This window comes from Mustela putorius, unplaced genomic scaffold, assembly GCF_011764305.1.
Source record: "Mustela putorius furo isolate JIRA1106 unplaced genomic scaffold, ASM1176430v1.1 tig00003962_pilon_pilon_pilon, whole genome shotgun sequence".
Lineage (NCBI taxonomy): Eukaryota > Metazoa > Chordata > Mammalia > Carnivora > Mustelidae > Mustela > Mustela putorius.
The window spans coordinates 1,322,682-1,343,447 of record NW_025422106.1 but is presented as its reverse complement, the minus strand read 5'-3'; the positions used below and the strand labels follow the sequence as shown (position 1 = coordinate 1,343,447).

The 20,766-nt window shown below is 55.3% G+C and overlaps 1 protein-coding gene across 5 annotated transcripts; it reads right to left on the bottom strand.

The window, feature by feature from the left end:
- Positions 1-1,158: 1,158 nt before the first annotated feature.
- On the bottom strand, positions 1,159-20,543 carry CACNB1 (calcium voltage-gated channel auxiliary subunit beta 1). Of its 5 annotated transcripts, none has more exons than XM_004764677.3 (14): positions 20,244-20,543; positions 17,677-17,763; positions 14,491-14,610; positions 13,094-13,216; positions 12,399-12,535; positions 12,105-12,181; positions 11,530-11,684; positions 10,354-10,434; positions 9,856-9,914; positions 9,557-9,666; positions 9,278-9,429; positions 5,894-5,989; positions 5,269-5,454; positions 1,159-3,001 (listed from the first exon to the last, which is right to left on the bottom strand). In XM_004764677.3, exons 1-14 carry the CDS (start codon positions 20,325-20,327, stop codon positions 2,537-2,539), a joined length of 1,932 nt encoding a protein of 643 aa, XP_004764734.1. In that variant the 5' UTR covers positions 20,328-20,543; the 3' UTR covers positions 1,159-2,536. The 5 variants fall into 5 exon arrangements, with proteins under 5 accessions (XP_004764734.1, XP_004764735.1, XP_012918121.1 ...); XM_004764678.3 differs by lacking the exon at positions 11,530-11,684 and adding an exon at positions 10,695-10,714; XM_004764680.3 differs by lacking the exon at positions 1,159-3,001 and adding an exon at positions 4,373-4,600.
- Positions 20,544-20,766: the final 223 nt, after the last annotated feature.

Genomic DNA, 20,766 nt, shown 5'->3' with positions numbered 1-20,766 from the left:
TGAACACTTACTCCCTCCACTACCACCAGGTTAACTCTTAACGTCACTGAAGCCTCACCTCCTCTGAGAAGCCTCTCCTGACCTCCCCAGACTAAGGGAATTTCCCTTCTACCGGGTTCCTGCAGAACCCAGTGCTTCTCCCAGCAGAGAGCTCACAGTGCTGTCCAGAATGGTCTGTGGCTCCCTGGTATACAGTAGGTACTCAATTAATGTTCAGTGAGTAAACACAGGAATAAAGGATTGACTGCTTTGAAAGGCAGTGGGGTAAGAACACTAGGCTGGGAGGCAGAGACTAGACTCCAATCCCAGCAGTCTTTGCCATCAACTCCCTGGGATCTTGGGCCAGCCACCTGACCTGTGGACCTGCCCAGTTCCTTTCCTTGCACCTGCTAACCTCTCACCTGGAAGGTCTGGATGGCTGCTGCCCTCTACACTCCCCATCCCCACATGCACTTAGGGCAAAAACATTCAGGTGAGGGACCCAGGAGCTCTAGTCCTCCAGGTCCACCACCCCAGAAACAAGGAGAGTGGAGAAATGGTTTGAGTGCCACGTGAGGCAGGATACACAGGCCAGCAGTGACAGCAGTCCGGGGTCCACATCCTGCCAGCTGGTGATGACAGAACTGACACAGACACCTGCTGACTTTCTCACTCTTGATGTTATCAGGCTGGGGCTGGGGTGGCCCCCATTCCCTGCCCCCCCCAAAGTAGACATCTTTCATCCCCCAAAGCTGGTCAGCTAGGACATCAGTGGAGAAGGGCACCAGACGGAACTCAGGAACTCAGCCACTCTCTCTCAGGAGGTGCTGGTCGGCAGCTGAGCCCACAGGGGCAGAAAAACTGGATCTCACCCACTGAGTAATGCCTGCAACACCCCACTTCACCTCAGTCTCCCATTTTCTCAGGCTCTACTTATGGGGGAACGGGTAAGACTTGGGGCTGATGGGAAGCTGTGGCTGAAAGTGGCCACATAGCTCCCATCAGCCTTGACCGTGATGCTTGAGAGAGCTGCAAAACAAAGCACTCTATCCTGTTGAATAACCAGCTCGGGGCCCAGCTTCCTCCCACACCCGCCCCTTCACACTCCCCTGCATGCAGCTCCCACGGGGGCCAGGCTTGCTGCATGGCAGGAACGAAGAACCAGGCTCTGGAGGCGGCTGCAAAGGACATGACGGCGGTTTTATATGTGGCCAAATACTTCTAGGGGAGTACAGATGGACAGACAGACAGATGGGGGCACAGGACACCAGACAGGGAGGGAGGAAGGTTGGGCAGTGGTGTCTTCTAACCAGTGAGTGGAAGCTGCACCCCACCCCCAGTGGGGGGGTGGGACAACATTGGCACAGGAGGTGGCGAGACAGGCGTGAGGGGCCCATCCCTGAGGCGGGCAGCTGGGCAGGGCCCAGTCCTCGTTGGCACAATCGGCTCTCTCTGGCCCAGCTGGGTGCTGGGGAGGGGCAGGGCTGCTGGGCTGGAGGGATGCTAGGCTGAGGAACACTTGGGAGGCCGGGAGGATACCAAGGCCTCTCCTGGGGGGAGTGGACGTGGGTATAGGACAGGATCACAAGAGGCAAATAGAACAGCAGCAGCAGCCAAGCCCCCCAGGGGAGATCCGAGGTCCCAAGATGACCCCTGGGGTGGTGATCACCTCTTGGGCACCAACCTGCAGGGCCTCTCCCCTGGGGCCTCCGGGTGATAGTGAAGGAGCAGTTTTTTGGTTTCAAAATGAGGCGGACTAGTGTTCCACGGGTGCCATACCCAGATGAAACGGGGTCGGGAGCTCAGACACAGAGGGGCCTCCTCTTCTGATGGCAGTAGGCAAGGGAGGTTGTAGGCAAAGCTCATTCCTGGGGTGGGCAAAGGCCGAGGCATGGATGTGGAGGGGTGGGTAGCAGGGTCTCTGGCTGCCCGCTCTTCAGGGGTCCGGGTCGGGCTCCAGCAGAGGTCAGGACATTTGATGCCTGCGCTCTCTACCCAGACAACTCCCCAAGACAAGCTCCCCATGGGGCTTCCATTCTCTACCTTTTACCCACCAGACAACGGTGCCAGGAAGCTGGGAGAGGGACCTGGATCTGGGGTTTGGGGAAGACAGCCCTCATGAGAAGGAGTCTACACTCTCCCTCTCCAGGAAAAGCCCCCTCACCCTTCCCAAATACTCCAGGTTGGGGAAAGAAAGGGCTACCCCATTTAGGACCCCCATATAGAGCCCCAAGTAGAAAGAGTTAAGGAAGTGCACCTTTTCTCTGGGAGTGAGGGGAGAGAGCCCCCTGAAGCGGGGGAAAGGGGACACTGCAGAAAGGTGGGCATCCCCCCATGCATCCACATCAGGGAGGTGAAAACCTACAACCAGGCTTTAAGGGAATCCTGGGAGCTAGGATGCTACCGCAAAAGAAACCCCAAACATCCGGTGAAGGCATCTGAGAGGGAGGCAGCGCCCCCTGGAGGAAAGATACACCCCCGGTGGCGAGCCCCTCGGTCCCGTACCTCCCCAGGGCTCAGAGCCCTTCCCCACCCCCCACCGCGTGGCCTCTGTTTCTCAGCGGATGTAGACACCTCGCCCCCAGCCTTCCAGCTCATTCTTGTTGCGCCCCAAAACGGGACCCCCACCCTCAGCGCAGTAGCGGGCCTTATTCCGGCCGCGGTTCCGGTTGTCGGTCAGCTCCTCTTCATAGTCTTCTTCCTCATCCTCCCAGGATCCCTGCCGGGCCGGTGGGGTGCTGCCCCCTGCAGGGTCTCCAAGCCCTGGGCCCTCTGAGGGGTCCGTTTCCATGTCCACACATGAGTCTCCCAGCTCCGTGTAGGCAGAGTTTCGGTTGCCAGGAGTGTCGGCATCAAACGTGTCTTGGCGAGACAGTGCCCGCAGGGTGCCTGCCCGGCCTGGTGGGTGGCTGCTGGGGTAAAGGCCTGGGGGCTGGCCCAGCTCCCCGGGGTACTCGTGCACACTGGCGTGCTCCCCGGTGGCCCGCTCCAGCGACTGGTCCCCGGAAGGAAGGTAGGGTCCCTGGTTAGCAGACGGACAGCACACACCATGCAGATCAGGCAGGGGTGAGAGAGACACAACAAAGCAAGGCAGGTTAGTGATGGCACCAAGACATCCAGCCTGGCTAAAGGGGGTGGGCAGCTGGGCAAAGGGCTCTACAGCCCAGCCAGAGGACAGACCTCAGGGCCTTTGCTCCTCTAAAAAGAAACCTCTGGATGTCCACCCAACCTTTGTAAGACATGAGGAGCCATGAACTCTTCAGGTAACCATGGTAGAAAGCCCATGAATAATTAGTCATTGCTTCCTCAATGCACGTCATTAATGCTGTCTTGGGCTAAATCATCATTAACAGCTCATTAGCATTGCCACTCGTTAGTGGTTGATTCAGTTAGTCACTGCTCCAGTTTTCCAAATATACTAAGCGGACTGCAGCTTGAGCTCACTAACCCCAGCTCCTTCAGCTCAAACCAGACCCTAATCACAGGCTTCCACAGGCCCACACCTCCCCTCTCCATTCCCTAGCCAGAGGACAAAGTCTCCAAAATTGATAGGATTCCTGCCCTGACCCCAGCAAAAAAACCAAAGCAGTAGCCTGGGGAAAGCTGGCGGGTCTCTACCCCCAAACCCCTCCACACACAATCCCCTCCTCTTCCCCTGCCCCCAGAGACAATGAGGTGGCCCAACACCTTCAGCTCCAAATGCCACATAAAGGTGATCTGATGGTCACGGCCACCACAGAAGCAGCTGGGTGGGTTGCAAGAAGGCCTGGGTTCTAGTGTCATCCCCGGTCACTTCAAGCTATGTGACCCTGAGCAAATGACTCTCCTCTCTAAGGCCCAGTTTCTCTGTGGTGGTATGATGAGGATTAGACCAAAAGTTTCTAAGCTGTTCTCTGGTGACCCAAGGTGGCGGGAAGGGCACAGAAGTGCTTCAGGGGTCCCTGTAGAGGTGAAATGGAAGCCAAGCCACCAGCTCCCTCCGAGCAGAGCAAGGACACTATATACTGAGCCTCCTTAGAAGTTTCAATGAAGTTAAACAGGGAGCTACTGTATGAGCCAGCAACTTCCCTCTTAGGTATCAATCCAGGAGAACTGGAAATGTATGTTCACATAAAAGCTTGTACACAGGGGCGCCTGGGTGGCTCAGTGGGTTAAGCCTCTGCCTTCAGCTCAGGTCATGATCTCAGGGTTGTGGGATTGAGCCCCGCATTGGGCTCTCTGCTCAGCAGGTAGTCTGCTCCACCCGAGCCCCCCACCCCCCGCCTCTTGGCCCACTTGTGATCTCCCTCTCTGTCAAACAAATAAAAAAAATTAAAAAAAAAAAAAAAGGAGTTTCAATGAACAAATGAGCTCTGTTACTGAAAACAAATCTGAAAAGCAATGGTCTTAGAATGATTTCATGGCTTTCTCCTGGCTCTAATCTAGAATCAAATACTTAATGGTGTGAGCTCAGAGATGGGAAGCAGCTCCCAGGGGAGGAGATCCAGCCTAGGGCAGGGCCCCCATAGGAGGGCCTTTCCTGGAATCTCTTTCACTGGGAGAAGGATGGAAGGTAGGGCATCAACTCACATAAGATGCTTCATTCTGGGTCCCCTCTCAGGAAACTCCTGGGATTAGGGCTCTGAGAGAAAGGACAGTTTCTCTGGGTTAAATGGCTCTGCTCTGTGGGAACGGCCTGGGGCTGACGGGCCTTGCTCTGTTGGGTCTAAAATGGGGGGGGGGGTGTGCCTGGCTGGCTCACTTGGTAGAGCATGCAACTCTTGATCTCAGGGTTGTGAGTTTAAGGCGCAACTCTTGATCTCAGGGCTGTGAGTTTAAGGCACACTTTGGGTGTAGAGTTTACTTAAAAAACAAAACAAAACATAAATTTAAAAAATAAAAACAAAATGGCTGTGAAGTCCAGTGAAGGAAAATATCAATCTTCCATATGTTTTTCTCCTAATCACCTGTCTTATAATAATACCCCAATCAGGCCTCATATCCAAAAGCCCTTAGGGCAGCAGCTGTAGTCCTGTGGGACAGGCCAGGCCCAGGGAGGCACCACCCCCCCATCCCATCAAAAACCACAGACACCAGAAGCTGCCACTCACCACATTTTTTACAAAATAAACCTCTTCCCTTCTTCCCCATGTTTCCTGAGCTCCAATTCCGAGCCTTGGACAGGAGGGGAGATGGGTGGGACACCTACATGGCATGCTCCTGCTGCTGGGGCACGGACCTGGCCAGCTGCGAGGCCTCCAGCCCGCCCCAGAAGCTGAGATTTCTCCTGAGTGAGGTGAGCACCTGTACCTGGAGGTTGGAGACGGGGGCAGGGCTGGCGGCCAGAGCTGCAGTAGCCATGGTACGGTTCAGCAGCGGATTGGGCGGAGTGCTGCTGGGCGGGTGTGTGGCCTTCCAATAGGCTTCCAAATATTCGGCCAAGTGCTCGCAGGCATCCTCCAATTGGTTCTCGTCCAGGATGATGTCAAACATTTCCTGTGGAGTCGGGGTTAGGGGCGGGGCTGGGATGAGCCGGGCGTGACCGAGGGGGTGAGGGTGTGGCCTGGGTGCAGTGGGTGGAGTCAAAGGGTTGAAGGACAAAATTAAAAAGAAACCTCTGGATGTCCAGGAAGAGGACGACTCTCAGATATAGACACTGGCAGAACTACAAAGGGTCCTGGCACCCAGACAGTCCAACCCTCTCGTCCTAGATATAAGGCAACCAAGTCTGGAGGCCGACTTGATGCCCCACACAGAACTGGGCTTCTGGGGCTCAAAAGCCATCTCTGACTGACTGTCCGGCGCTCCTTTCCCGGAAAACCAGTTCACTCCCATAGACCCCACCCTGGTGCTCCTGGTGACTCTGTCTCTCAGGCAGGCCAGAGGAAACAGGAGAACCCAAATATCCCCCCTTCCCCGGGGTCTGGGCACTCACGGGGGGGCACTGTGCCAGCTTCTCTGAGGCCGCTATTTGGACATTGAGGTGTTTGGATTGAGACTTCCCTCGGGACTTGATGAGCCTCTGAAGTACCTGGTTTGGGGGGAGAGAAGAGGAGCTAGAGGGATCTCGCAGTGCACCAAGTCAGAGAAGCAGGTCAGGGTTGGGGAGGGAGGGAGGGACGCTAGATGACTCTCAGCCCTGACCACCTCTTCCGAAATGACCTCGCCAGGCCTGTGTCCATCCTAACACAATGCTCAGGCTCTCTCCCGGGTCTCATGCCAGCCTCTCCTGGGAAGTGGCTCTCTGAAAGGCAGTGATTCACCTTCCTGATCCCTGTCACCTTTACAGGCACCCGCACGGGAACAGCAGCAGCTATCTTTGATGGGACACTTGCTGCGAACAGGCGCCGTTCTGCGCTTTCCACATGATCAGCTGGTTTAGTCCTGATAATATCTCATGAGGGAGCCACTATTATTATTCTCACCTCCACAGCAGTAATGATAATGGTAATAATAACTAAACAGAAAGCCATGACCTTCACTAAATGATCAAACTTAATGTCACCAACAGCACAACGGACACCTCAAGCATCTTGAAAGACACGTCACGCCAAAATGCAAAACCTAAGCCTCATCACAAGCATACATCAAGCAAACCCACACTGAGGAACAGTCTACAGAGTCTGTGGTCTGTACTCTTCAAAAACGGCAGTGTCGTAAAAATCCAAGAAAGGCTGGGGAACTGTTCCGGTTTAAGAATGTGAAAGAGAGGGGTGCCTGGGTGGTTCAGTGGGTTAAGCACCTGCCTTTGGCTCAGGTCATGATCTCGGGGGCCTGGGATTGAGCCCCAAGTAGGGCTCTCTGCTCAGCGGGGAGTCTGCTTCTCCCTTTCCTTCTGCCCCTCTGCCTCCCACTGCTTGTGCTCTCTCTCTCTCTCTCACTTGAGTTCTTTCTCATTCAAATACATAAATAAAATCTAAAAAAAAAAAGAATGTTAAAGAGATAAGGCAACTAAATGTAACACGTGATCCTGGATTGAGGGAGAAATTGCCATAAAGAACATTATTGGGGCAATTGAAAAATGAAGGACTAAAATATTTCTGGAATTTGGCAATTGTACTGTGGTGATGTAGATTAATGTCCTTGGTTCTTAAGAAACACACATTGAAATACTTAGGAATAAAGACATGGTATGGTATCTTCAACCTACTCTCAAATGATTCAGAAGGAAAAAATATATATAAATACACATATACATAACACATACATAAAGTAAACGTGGCAAAATGTTCACAATTAGTGAATCTGAAGAAAACTAAGTAATATACTTTAAATGGCTGAATTGAATGGTATGTGAATGATCTCAATAAAGCTGTTAAAAAAATTACTGAATCTGAGTGAAGGGCATTCAAAGAATGGCAGTTCCTGGTACTATTCTGGCAACCCTTCTCTAGATTTGGAATTATTTCAAAACAAAAATATTTAAAAAGGGGGGGGGGGTGCCTGGGTGGCTCAGTCCAGCACCTGCCTTTGGCTCAGGTCATGATCCTGGGGTCCTGGGATCGAGCCCCGCATTGGGCTCCCTGATCGGCAGGAAGCCTACTTCTCCCTCTCCCACTCCCCCTGCTTGTGTTCCCTCTCGCTTATCTCTGTCAAATAAACAAAATCTTTAAAAAGAGAATAGAAAAGGGGCGCCGGGGTGGCTCAGTGGGTTAAAGCCTCTACCTTCGGCTCAGGTCATGATCCCAGGGTCCTGAGATCGAGTCCTGCATCCGGCTCTCTGCTCAGCAGGGAGCCTGCTTCCTCCTCTCTCTCTGCCTGCCTCTCTGCCTACTTGTGATCTCTGTCTGTCAAATAAAAAAATAAATAAAATATTTTTTAAAAAGTAAAAAAGAAAAGAAAAGAAAAAGAATAGATATAGTGTTTAGTAGGTCCGGGTGTTTTGCATGCTTTTTTTTTTTTTGCACCTATGTCATCCTCACAACCACCACATGAGGATTCCTATTTTGCAGGCGAGGAAATAGGCACAGAGAGGTTAGGTGACTTTGCCAAAAGAGCACAGAGCGAGGAGTAGCAATGCTGGTTGATTAACTCTGGGTGCCCTGGTTCCAGAGTCCCTATCTATCCTTCACCTCGGTCAGTGCCCCTGGGAGAAATGGAAGGATCAGTCACTTCCCAGCTCACAAAGTGTTTTTGTATCCATTAACTCATTAGATCTTTTCAACCACCCTAGGGAGGACTTCAATCCTATCTTCCCCTTTCTACTCCTTAGAAACTTAGGACTCAGAAAGGTCAGGGTATCTGGGTGTTGCGCTCATAGGGTGTGTTCCGAAATGGGAACAGTTTTTTTTTTTTAATATTGTATTTATTTATTTGACAGAGAATGACACACCAAGAGAGAGAACACAAGCAGGGGGAGTGAGAGAGGGAGAAGCAGGCTTCCCACAGAGCAGGGAGCCCAAAGGGGCTCGATCCCAGGATCCTGGGATCATGACCTCAGTAAATGACTGAGCCACCCAGGCGCCCCTAAAATCGGAACAGTTATCACCCTTGGTTGTCAGTCATGAATCAGACAGAACTCGGGGCTCTCTCCATCATTACCTCAAATCCCCTCAACAATAACAAGGGAGGGACTTTAATTCCCATTTTACAGGGGAAGAAATTGAGGCTGAGGCTACATAAATCCTCCAGAGATCCCTAACTCAGTAACAAAACAACAACCAAAAAAAAACCAAAAAACAAAAAAACAACAAACAAACAACAAAAGTGAATGAATGAATGAATGAATGAATGAATAAGTCAACCAGGGCAAAGGCTTGAACCTAAGCTGTTTTCTCACTTCAAATCCTTCACCTGAACTTGCCCTCCATGTTTCTCAAATCCCCACTAACGCCTAGGAGGGGAAACTCACAGAGCTGCAACACAAAAAAGAAGTAAATCAGCCTTCCTACCGATTCATCTCTATCAAGGTCCAAGTGAGGACAATGCAGCAAAAAGGGACAAAATCAAATGACAGAAAAGACCTCCCAACTCCCAAGTAGTTGGGTGACACTGTGACCAAAAAAAGGCACAGTTTTCTGGACCAAGGCCGGGAGGTCAACCAGAGTGGAGACAGGGGGCTGGCCTGCATGACCCTACAATGATACTTATACCCGCTAATACATAATGGGGCACATTATACCAGACCCTTTGCTAAGTGTTAAGCATTCACATTAGGTTCGATTTTCACAAGGTCCATTTGATGGAGTTTTACAGAGGAGGAAAATAAGGCTCAGGGAGATTGGGTCACACAGTTAATAAGCAGTTGCTGGGACTGAAAGACAGGTCACCCAACTCCAGAGCACTCTTGTCCCCACTAGGGTCAGGCTCTCATACCCACCTTTGGAGAGGTGATCTTAATGTAAACAATGATGGGGGCCAGTGAGGTCTTGGAGAGCTGGGCTGGGTGGTTGATGGTGTCAGCATCCAAAGCGACCAACTGAAGGGTCCGGGCCAGCTCGAAGATTCGCTCGATCTCGCTCTGAACCTCAGCTGCGGGGCGCAGAGTCACGGGGAAGGGGGAATGTAGGGGGGCCTCCCCAAGAGGCAACGGACAATCCAGCCCTTCTGGAGACGCACCCCCTCCACCCTCCCCTCCCACATCGCAGGGTGGGCTCACCCAGGCTAGAGCGTGTGTTGGAGCGCTCAATGATGATGTGTTTGCTGGGGTTGTTGAGGACCGAGCGCTTAGCCAGTGAAATGTCTGCTGTCACACGAGTGATGGAGATCCTGAGGGACGGAGCAAGGGGAGTAAGAGGTCAGGGTGGGCTCGAGTGCTCTGCCCATGCCCCCAGGCTCCAGGCCTTCCTCCTAGCCTTCAGTCCAAGGAAGCCCAGGATCATCATTCAAGCCCACCCTGCCCATCCCCAGTAGCAGAGGACCACAGTGGGAGTGGGGAGCCAGCTCCCAGGGTCTTACCTGCCATCAAATCGATGCTTCAAGAAGTCAAATAAAGCTTTCTGCATCATGTCTGTAACCTGAGGTTGGGGGTTGGGGTGGGGGAGGAAGTCAGGTGTTTAAAGCCACTCAGGAAGGGTAGACTACTAAGTACGTACACCCTCACATTCCATTTTCTTATTTAATTCCTGAGATAAATGGGCCCCTGGGGGAGGTGGGGGGTTCCTTCTGGGTCTGAGGAACTTCCAATGGGGTCTCTGATTCCAAGGGTTCTTCTAGGTGGATTCTCTGGGAAGACCCTTCCAGGGGTGTCTTGGGGGAGGCAGAAGACTGGACCCTTCTGGGTCTCCCTGTGGGTCAGACCCCTTTGGGGGCTACTCTGAAGGTCTGTAGCCCTCTGGAGAGATACCCTGGGAATCTGGGCCCTTCCAGGAGATCTCCCTGGAGTTTGAACCTTTCTGTAGCATCTTTCTAGAGGTCTGGGCCCCTCTGGATCCACTCCCCTCTATGGGCTCCTACCTCGTAGCCCTTGAGCGACGGTCCCACCAGGACGATGGGTCTCATGGAAGGTACCACGTCATAGGGGGGCACATGCTCTGTCTGAGGTGGAAGCAGGGAGGGGGAACCCCACAGTGGAGATGGCATTAGCCCCTCTTCCGCAGCCTCCAGGCTCCCCCATGCATCCTCTCCTCCCCCTGCTCCCAGAGCCCAGATGTGGGGGATCAGGAGGGATGGCCAAGGAGAACCAGGGTGAGGGAAATGGGGGGGTGGGTGGGGAGGGCACGAGAATGGGTGTTAGAAGGTCCCACTAGCTCATCTCAGGGGGTGGGGAGGGGGACACAGAAAGCTGTGATACTCACCGACTTCTGCTTCTGTTTGGCTGGGTCCAGAGATTGCCAAGAGTGGGGAGCGGGGGAGAGAGGGGAGGGCACCCAGGCAGGGGCAGAGGGCAAGGAAGGAGCCAGGACAAGAGAGGGAGGGAGAGCGGGCAGACGAGGAGAGATAACAAGGCATGCGTGTTAGTGACAGACAGAGCCAGAGAGAGGGGACGGGACCCCGTGCCAAGGGGGAGCCAAAGATGGCCCAAGATCAGGGCTGGGAGAAGGACTGACAGTCAGTCCAGTGGACTTGGGAATATTCCGACATGCCCTTCCCCTTTCTGGGTCTTGGGAAAAGTTCTGGAAAGGGTGACAGCCCATAATTTGGTCCCCATCTCCTGCCTCTAGCGCAGTCCAACCTGCCCATTGTAAGCGTTCCTTAAACTGTCCCACTGTACAGCCAGTAGACCCCCATATGCCCACCCTAGCCCCACGGAGTCCAAAAAAGATAAAGAGGGGTCACTTCCACTCTCCCCATCACACGCGGGGGTGGAGGGCAGATACAGAACATCCCAATTTCATTACCACCAGCCCCTGCTTCTCGTGGTGCTGGGGCAAGAGGGTACAGCCTTCCAAGGGAAGGGGTGCTTCAACTGCAGGAAACATCCCTTCCTGGGGGTGGGCCAGGGTGGACTGGTGCGTTAAGCTGGACGTGCCTATTCCTGGTGCCATGCCAGCCTTCCCTGCTCCTTGGTAGGAGGCCATGCTCCCCAAAGAATCAGGCCAGAGCTGCATCTGAATCTGTTCTAGCCCCTCCCACTGCCAAAGAGCTGGGCCCTGACCCCCTGCCCTCTTGCCAGAACCCAGCAAGAATTACCTTCTTGAAGAAGGGGATGCGTTTGCCATGGGGTGGCGGGGTGGTGACACTGCTAACACTAGTCTTGGCAGAGCCGCTCTGCTCCCCAAGCTCTGCCTCCTCGTCCTCTAGCTCTAGGGGGTCTAGTTCAAAGGCTAAGTTAGTCATCTCATTACCTGGACCGCAGTCAGGAGAGAGGAAGGAGGCGAGGTGGGGAGGAGTGGATGGACATGGAGACACAAGTACAGAAGGCAGGGATGGGATGGGGAAAAAAGAAAGAAGAAGAGGTGAATGGAAAAGAGCTAGAAGAAATGAATGGGGATGGGGCAGGGGAGTCAGGCAGAGAGATGGAGCTCCCAAAGAAAGGGGAAGGAGAGACATGAGAGAATGGGCTCCAACAGGCCCAGCATGAGGGGTGTCCTACTCTTCACAGGGGGCGGTGGGGGGAGGGGGTACTGCTGGGTGTGTTTGGAGGATTCAGGACTGGGGCGCCCCCTACTGCATGGAAAGAAGGGGACAGGCAGTGCGGAGACCACCCCACCCAGGAGCTCCCCGGCCCCACTCCCGCAGTTCTCCAAGGTGGCAGCAGCTCTTACCACTGGCAGGGGGCGTGGGGCGGCGGGTGCCAGTCACCACGTCTCCTAGGCTGGAACTGGAGTTGTCACCTGATTTGCTGTGTAGGCAGAGAGGCAAACGGAGCTGTGAGCGGAGGGGTGGGCGTGAGGGCGGGGGAAGCTTGTTCTCTCACAGGCTGCCTGCCCCCCACTCCCCTTGGAGATTCTCCAGCCCCACGGGTGACACCCACAGGCGGCTGGGCCCTCAGGGCAAGTGGTCAACCCTTGTCCCCGAGTCCCAGTTGGAGGGCCCCCTTGTGGTCCCCAGCTAGACACCTGGAGCTGAGGCGGTTCTGGCGCAGCTTCTGTTCCTGCAGGAGGCGCAGGCTGTCCAGCTTGACGGGGCTGGGGATGAAGCCAACCTCACAGCCCTCCTTCACCAGTCGTCCAATCCACCAGTCGTTATTATATTTCTGTGGACAGCCACAGCAGATGGGGTGGGAGAGAACAAGAGGGAGCTTGGAGGGGCAAGCCAGCAGCCACCCTAGGGGGAAACCACCCCAGGACCTGCCAAGCCTCTCCAGGGGGTGGCACCCCCCCTCACGCCACAAAGAGCCAGCCCCCAGGTCTCAGAACAACCCCAGGACCTGTATCCACTCAGGCCACAGATCACCCTACCCCCAGCAGGTCCTCATCCCACCATGGGTTCACCGTGCCCTGGAAAGGCAGGAAAAGGAGCAAATGCTGACACCCACATGTGCCTGCACTCTGCCACTCCCCTTACAGATCTCATCCCAAACCCTCTCGATAGCCAGCCGTGTGACCTCGGCATCGCCACCCCATTTTACCAATGAAAGTTAGAGGCTCAGAGAGGGGAAGAGATTTCTCTAAGGTCACACAGCAGATTCAGCCAAGTTCTGCTAGGCTCAGAAGTCTTTTTCCACTAGAGCTCCGGCTGCCCCTCTCCTGGTACCCGCTACCCGCACCCCCCTCCCACCCCCACCCTTCCAGACACCGAGTGCTCTCTCCACCTCTTTGATGTGCAGGAAGTCCTTGGGCTCAAAGGTGATGGCCACTCCCTGCACTGGCACCTCATCCCCAGGAGATGGGTTATAGCCGACATTTGTCCGCACAGCAAACGCCACCGGCTTGGTCTAGAGGTGCACAGGGAGAATGACAACAGGAGGGTTAAGCCACAATGTACTGGGATGGGGATGATGTGGAGATTTTCTGTGTTGATTGTTAGAAAGTATACTGAATGGTTTAAGTAGGTTTTTCTTTGGTTTGGTTTTTTTTTGAGATTTTATTTATTTATTTGACAGACAAAGATCACAAGTAGGCAGAGAGGCAGGCAGAGAGGAGGGAGGGGGAAGCAGGCTCCGTGCCAAGCAGAGAGCCCGATTTGGGGCTCGACCCCAGGACCCTGGGATCATGACCTGAGCTGAAGGCAGAGGCTTAACCCACTGAGCCACCCAGACACCCCTGGTTTAAGTAGTTTTCCTGTCTATATGTTAAATTTCACAGCTTAAAAAAAAAAATAGAATTTGGCCTTCTCACAATGGAGGGAGCCACTAGGGATTGGACGTAGTAGTCTGGAATGACATCTGGAAAGAATATTAGTAATAATAATAATAACAACTGCAGCTACATTTATTGTGCCAGGGCCTGTGTTACATGTTTTACAAGCATTACCTCATTTATTCACCACAAAAACCTTAGGAAATTAACTGCTAGGAGCTCCTGGTGGGTTCAGTCAGTGGAGCACATGACTCTTGATTATGGGGTTGTGAGTTTGAGCTCCATATTGGGTGAAGAGATTATTATAAAAAAACAAAAATTAAATTAAATCTTAAAAATTTTTTTTTAAAAAGTGAGGGTCACCTGGGTGGCTCAGTCATTTAAGCATCTGCCTTCAGCTCAGGTCATGATCCCAGGGTCCTGGGATCGAGCCCTGCACGCAGGAAGCCTGCTTCTCCCTCCCCCACTCCCCCTGCTTGTGTTCCCTCTCTCACTGTGTCTCTCTCTGTCAAATAAATAAAATCTTTATAAATAAATAAATGTTAACTACTATTATTATCTTCATTTTAATGAATGAGGAGACCAAAGTTCAGAAAGGTTAAGCAGCTCGCTTGAGATCACGCAGCTAATTAGGATCAACCCAGGACACACTGGACTCCAGAAAGAAGTGGAGAGTCTCAAGTTCCTATTACGACTGGCAACACTATTAATCACCTATTATACTACACATGAAGGCAAGTAGTATAGCCCACATTTTACAGGGGTAAGAGAGGGGCCCATCAAGGCCTTGGGGTATACCAGCTGAGAAGTGTCAGGGCCAAAACTTGACCCTGGGTCTGTTCAGCCCATCTCTAAGGCCTGGGGTGGGGGAAATAGCGCCAGCACAGCCCCCTGACTCTGAATTTCTCACCTTGGCTTTCTCGAGCTGGGCTAATGCCTGGCGCTCTGCCTCCTTCCTTAGGGCTTCCCGGTCCTCCTCCAGAGACACATCAGAGTCCGAGGGTCGGCTGGTGTAGGACTCTGCCGAGCCCTAAAAACAGATCAGGCTGACTCAGGGCCCACACTGCCTGCCGGCTCCTGGGCCTCGGAAGGCACAGAGGGGCCACCCCTCATGGATCCCTCAAGCCCCAGCCACCCCAGCGTGATGCCACAAGGGCTAGGAAAAGGTGGTATTTAGATGAGAGGAACAAGGGACTGAGATTGGCAGGCCCCTGGGAAAACTGTGGCCCCAGGAAAGGCGACAGCAGCAAGCAGGGGGTTAAAGCAGGTCCCAGGACAGCTGCTTGGGGCCCAGGGAGGGGTGGGAACCTGATAGGGGCATAGAGCAGGGGAGGAGTGCCAGGGGACGAGTCTCCACTCCCTGTTCCTCCTTCCCTCCCCTGTCCCCAAGACCACATGGGCTGAGACAGACTCAGGAGAAGCCCACTGAGTCCTTCCAGGGACAGTAGTCACTAGCACAGGCCTGAGCTCTCTGCACCATTGGCAGCGGGCTCTGCAGGATGGGGCCACCAAAAATTTTGCTATCTTCTGCTCAAAGGTGAGAGGAGATAAAATCCTACCTCCCTAGCCAGAATCAGAGGAACCCCAATCCTCAGGCTCTTACAAGATCTAAAAAGAGAACCCAAGATTCGTAGGGTAGTGCAGGCAAAACAGGCAAGTGAAGAGCAGAACATTGGGCAGGCCTTGCTCTGATACTAGGGCTGCTGGCTGCCAGGGTCTCAGCAGGTCCACAAGTCTAGCTATGCCAGGAAGCTGGCCTTGACCATGTGGACCATCCCAGAGCACAAGGAATTCCCTCAGGGATGCAGGCACATGGGTGAGACCCAAAGTGTCAATGAACATGCTTATTCACGGGCGTGCTTGGGTGTGCAACTTCAAGTGCATTTAGGAGGGTGTTCTCCAGTATGTGCTGGATATGCACAACTGAATGTAGACAGGTGCACCTAAGCACGGCCGGAAAGGCAGGGGGCACCCTAGGTGTGAATGTCCCTGACTGTGTGGGGCACATGAGGGCAGGAGCCAGGAGGTGTAAATCTACACAAATGGGGTGGTGCGGGGACAGGGGCAGGAGGGGATGCGGAGGAAGAGCTGGACTAACCCATGTCGGGGGTCCTTCCTGAGGCCATGAAAGGGTCACTTGGCCAGGAATGTCTAGGGGACCTGGGAAAGGGAGAAAACAAAGTCCCAACTTCCCCAGAGTGTCCTGTCATTAGCTAGGGACGCTACCCACTCCTTTCCCAGCCAAATCACAAAAATGGGAGACTTGTGAAGGTGCAAGATTGGGGTGGGGGTGGAGTCAATAATAAGAGCCGGAAAAGACAAAAGTGAAGGAGGGTGAAAACCAGCTCATCTCCACTCTCCACCCATCCTGATGAGAGCACTAAGAATCAGGGAGACAGATGCCCAGAGAGCCGGAGAAACAGACCCAGAGATAGCATGGCAGACAGGCATTTACTGATCCTTACAGAGATGTGTGCATGCACACGCGCATACACACACACACGCACGTGCACGCACACGTGCAGACACTCACGCGCACCCAGTAGACATATCAGAAATGGCAGGAGCAGGGTAACAGCGAGGAGGCAAGGAGACAGGCTAGAGTGAGGGTTCCCCCCATCAGCTATCCCTCTGGGCCTGCTCCCACCCACCCCGATTCCCATCCCATCCCTAGCTCACCACTACGAGGGTCCGGCTGGGCGCCTCCATCCCGGCGCCCTCAGTGCCTGGCCCTGCCGGCCTAGGGGGTGGCCCAAACTGCCCGTTCCCCCAGGGGGCTCAGGTTACAAGCAGAGTTGCTACATGTGCAAACTGCTAGGGTATATTTAGCTCAGAGATGTGGCAAGGCCTGCCCCCCCACAACTCCCTGCCACCTACTAGGGGTCAGAGCTAGGGAGCTGAGAGGAGGAAGGAATGAAGGCTGGGGGTCTGATGCCCTTGGGGGGGGGGGCAGGGGCAAACACTGAATGAAGGAACCAAGGGCTCTTTTCTGTCAAGAGGAGTTACACCGAGCATAGCGTCATTCCTCCTGGCTCTGGCCCTGGCCCAGTCCTGCAACAGGAGGGATGAGGAAAAGACTGAAGAAAGAACTTCCTGTCTGTGTGCTTAGAAGATGCTGGGATGAAGGGCTCCTTGTCTGACCCTCTCAAGTCAGGCCCGGGCTCACATGTGCCAAGTGTTGTGGAGACAGAAGAGTCATAAAGGGCCTCATTCCACAACCTGGAATCAGTCGGTGGGTGTGCCTGGCACCACCCTCTCTATCCAGCCCGAGGAGGTGGGGGACTGACCTCCCTACTGTCCTCTGCCCTCCTATGCCCTGCCTATTTCCCCTTTTGGTGTACTCCCTTTGCTCGTCTGATCCCAAGGCTCTCTTGCCTTTTTTGGGTACCAGGTTTTGTTGAGATGCTCTGTAGTCATAGCAACCACATGGTTCTCTGGCTGCCTCTCCCTGAGCCTGAGATGGCCTGGGGTCGAGAGTGAGAGAGGAGAATGACATCTTCCTGACTGAGAAAAGACCCCAGAAAGCTATCCAGCCTCCTGCAGCCAGGGGTGCTGGGCTAGAGTCCTCTCTAAAACCAACCCCCTCCTGCCCTGACCCCCTCCAACACACTTTCTCTTTGCATAGTCAAGAACAGTCAGCTGGACGGGCAGGAGGGCGCTTCCTCCTTGCCATACCTCACCAGGGCTCCAGGGACCCAAAGGACCTGGCTCCTTATCTCTTAGGCTCTGCCTCTACCCCACGCTGTCACAGGTTCTGGGGGAGGACATGGAAGCAGACAGCCGGCAGGGGGAGTGGGTGACAGCCCGAAGCAAGCTAGAAGGAGGCAGGCCAGGCTGTCCCTGAATGAGATGACGCAGGCAGGCAGCAGGGGCTGGTGCCTGGAGCTGGGGGAGGGGCAGGGCGGGGGCTGAGGGAGTGGGTGCAGGCTGACAGTGTGTGTAGGAGAGGTCACCGGGGGAAGGGTGATGGGGTGGTTCCGGCCAGGTGACAAATGACAGGGGGAGGGTGCCTGGAGAAAAGCCTCAGCCCCAGCTCACCAGTGCTGGTCTCCACCAAGCAGCCCACCTCCTTCCTCTCAGCCCGGCCTCCCATTACCTGGCGGACAAAACTGTTGGACGTGGTATCCGAGGACGTGCTCCCATCCGACCTTTTGAACCGCCCTTTCCTCTTGCTGTATTTGCCCTGGGGAAGCCAGGAATGGACAAGAGTGGAATCAGAAAGGGCCGTTCCCAACCCTCATCCCATCAGTCCCTGAGCTACAGCCAAGCTGCCCTGATCTGAGCAGCCCCACCTCCCCCATCTTCTTCCAGAGATAGTACAGCCCAGGGGGAGGGAGGGCCCAGACCACAGCCTTGGGGTGGGGGGACAGTGGGAGAGAACCTTAGGAAGCACACCCAGAAACCCCCAAACCAAGCCAGAGAGACTGGGAACAGGGAGGCGCTGAGAAGCTGGAGACTCATTAGGCAGCAAAGCTAATTAAGATGCTGGGCAGGCTGCAAGAGTCCTCCAGGGAAGGGAGAGGCTGCCTGCAGTGTGAGGGGGGCAGAGAGAGCTGGGGAAAGTCCCCCGCCCTTTTCCCCTCCGCTGGAGCAGAGGGGGGCTGATTGTGCCTGTGGCCCCCAGAGTGACAAGGAATCGCCAACCTGGGCCCAGCTTGGCTTATCCTGAACCCGAATCTTGCCTTCATTTTTCCGCAGAGTGGGGAGGGGAGTGGCAGCTCTCAGTTCTTGGAGACCCAAAACCAGATTTCTGGGGAAGGGGGGCGCAAGAGATGGGGCATGGAACTGTATTTGGAAAGGAAACATCTAACCCCAACCCAGCCCAGAGTCATGGGGGCAGGTTTGACAACACAGGCCCCCTCCCCACCAACACCAGCTGGACTGTTTCTCTGGCCCCTCTTCATCATCACAGTGGTCACACCTCTCCCCAAGGGGGAGAGGACTCAAGCTTCTACTCTCTAACCCCTGGCAGCCACTGCCCATAGCCAGTTCCCACCAGGCTGCATCAATCTGAATGCTCCTTGGCCCTGCCCCAAGACAAGACTAGGACACAGCCCCCACAAGGCCCGGGGGATAGGCTAGCTCAGCCTCACTGGCTGGGCTTGGGCTTGGGCTTGGGTGTAGCAGACACTGCCTGACCTCTTGAGCAGCCACACATTCAGGTATTTCCAGGCCTCCTGTCAAGGGGGCTCGTCCTTGCCTTCCCTAACTCGCATACACACTTGGCCCCAGGCCAGTCCAGAGTGTGTTGGGGAGAGATGATGGGGGGTTCAGGCCCTCCAGACCCTTGCTCCCAGCCCCTATCCTAGAGTTTCTTTGCACAAGAAGCTAGATAAGACATAATCAGACTGAGGGCTCTGGTTCCTTGGGCCTGAGTACAAGAAGGAGCATGGGTAGATGGGAGAGAAAGGTACCTGGGAACCCTTCAAAATTCCTCCCTCCCAGCCCCTTCTCTCAAACCAAACACACACCCAACCTCTAGGACTGAGGATCCTTACAAACTTAAGAGAATCCTCCAGTGAGCCCCAGACTCTCTTTCACACCATCACCACCACCCCAGGATGGAAAAAGGGAGTGGCACCCAGAGAGACAAGGGACAGCTGAAAGGAAGGCCCCGGTCAGCTGCCTCCCAGGCTCCAAGGGGCCTAGGGTGGAGAAGAGAGGTATTTTTAGGTCTAACCTGACCCCCCCAACACATGACCATCAACCACATTTTCATGGTGGTTTCAGTTGCTCCAGGCTGGTCACAGCAAGAAAAGAGTTAACGGTATCCTACCCTTGGGATGTTGCCAGATTGGAGAATGGCCTTGTCCTAGAGAAATCCCTTGGCGCGACCACCCTAGACTCTGACCAGTCACCCCAGACCCTGCTGGTCACTCCGTGGGCCCGCACCACACCCAAGAACACCCCTTCCTGGGGATAACCCGAGGCACCCACAGAGTGTGACTGGGGGTGGGCCGCAGACAACCCCCCAACCCCCAGGTAACAGGGCTTTCTCCCCTCCAGGACAGTGAGTTGGCATCCATCCAACTTTCCAAACTTTGGAGGCGTTTTCTAAGGCTGGGGGGGAGGGGGTGGAGAAGGAAAGATAACGTGGGTGTTGGGGGAGGGAAGGCGGTCCAACAGGAGGATGTAGCTGAGGTGCCAGGATGGGGGCCTAGCCCGGGGCCGGCCCCTTCCCCACCCTCGAAAGGCCCGTGTCTGCGGCTCCGAAGGCCTGCTGGCACCGCCCTGACCACCGCCTCGGCCATCTCCCAGTGCCACCCCCGCCCCACCCACCCCCGCCTGGCGCCCCCCGAACGTGCTCTGCGTCGCCCCCTTGCTTGAGCTCTCTCTCTAGCCTCCCTCAACCCCTGGATGCCCCGCCAGCACCCCCACTCTCCAGCCCTGGAGCCAGTACCAGAGCAGCAGGGACACTGACGCGAGGGAGCGGAGGCGAGGGTGACAGGCGGCCCGACCGTCCCCTCCCCGCTCCGCCAAACCGCAGCCCAACTCCAGGCCAAGCGCCCATCAATCATTAACCGGCAGGGACTGGGGGCGCGCAGGCGCCCCTCGCCCCTACGCGCCGGGCACAGAACTCCTTCTTCCCCGCGTCCCTTGAGCCGACCCCACAAGGTCCGCGGGAGCGGCCCCTTGTCCTCGGGCCCGGCCACCACACCTCACCTGCGGGCTGGGGTCGAACACCTCCATGGGGATCTCCTGGGAGGGTGGGTAAGGGCTCCGGGACATGCTGGTCTTCTGGACCATGGAGAGGAGCCTCCCCTCCGGCCGCCGGTCCGGCCCAGCCGGGCGCCCTCAGCGCATGAAAGAGGCCGTCGGAACCGAGAGCCGCGTAGCGCAGCCGGTGCCCGCTCCAGCCACCTGGCCCGGCCTTCGGCTGCCCTCTTCCTGCCTCGCGTCCCTCCTCCCGCTCTCTCCTCTGCCGCCGCCTCCTCCGCCCCTGAAGCCTCAGCATCTCCCCCCGCCCCCTCTGCTCCCACCTGCCCCTCCCTCCCTCCTCCCGCCCTCCCTCTGCCCGCCCCGGCCCCGCCCCTCACAGCCCCTCCGCGGGCTCCGCACAGACAATAGGAGGGCGGCCGGAGGGAGGCACGCCCCTCCCGGCTCTGGAGGTGGGTCAGCGCCAGACTCCAACGGGCTTGGGGTGAGAGCGGCCCACTCTGGGTCGTGGGGTCGGGTGGAAAGTGAG

Bases quoted from the DNA above. Each gene is read 5' to 3' on its own strand.
- CACNB1 (XM_004764677.3), bottom strand. From the start codon at position 20,327: ATGGTCCAGAAGACCAGCATGTCCCGGAGCCCTTACCCACCCTCCCAG. The intron at 13,217-14,490 runs GTGAGAAATTCA...GTGCACCTCTAG, and splicing joins CCCAGCTCGAGAAAGCCAAG to ACCAAGCCGGTGGCGTTTGC. The intron at 10,435-11,529 runs GTAATTCTTGCT...CTTCCACCTCAG, and splicing joins GCATCCCCTTCTTCAAGAAG to ACAGAGCATGTGCCCCCCTA.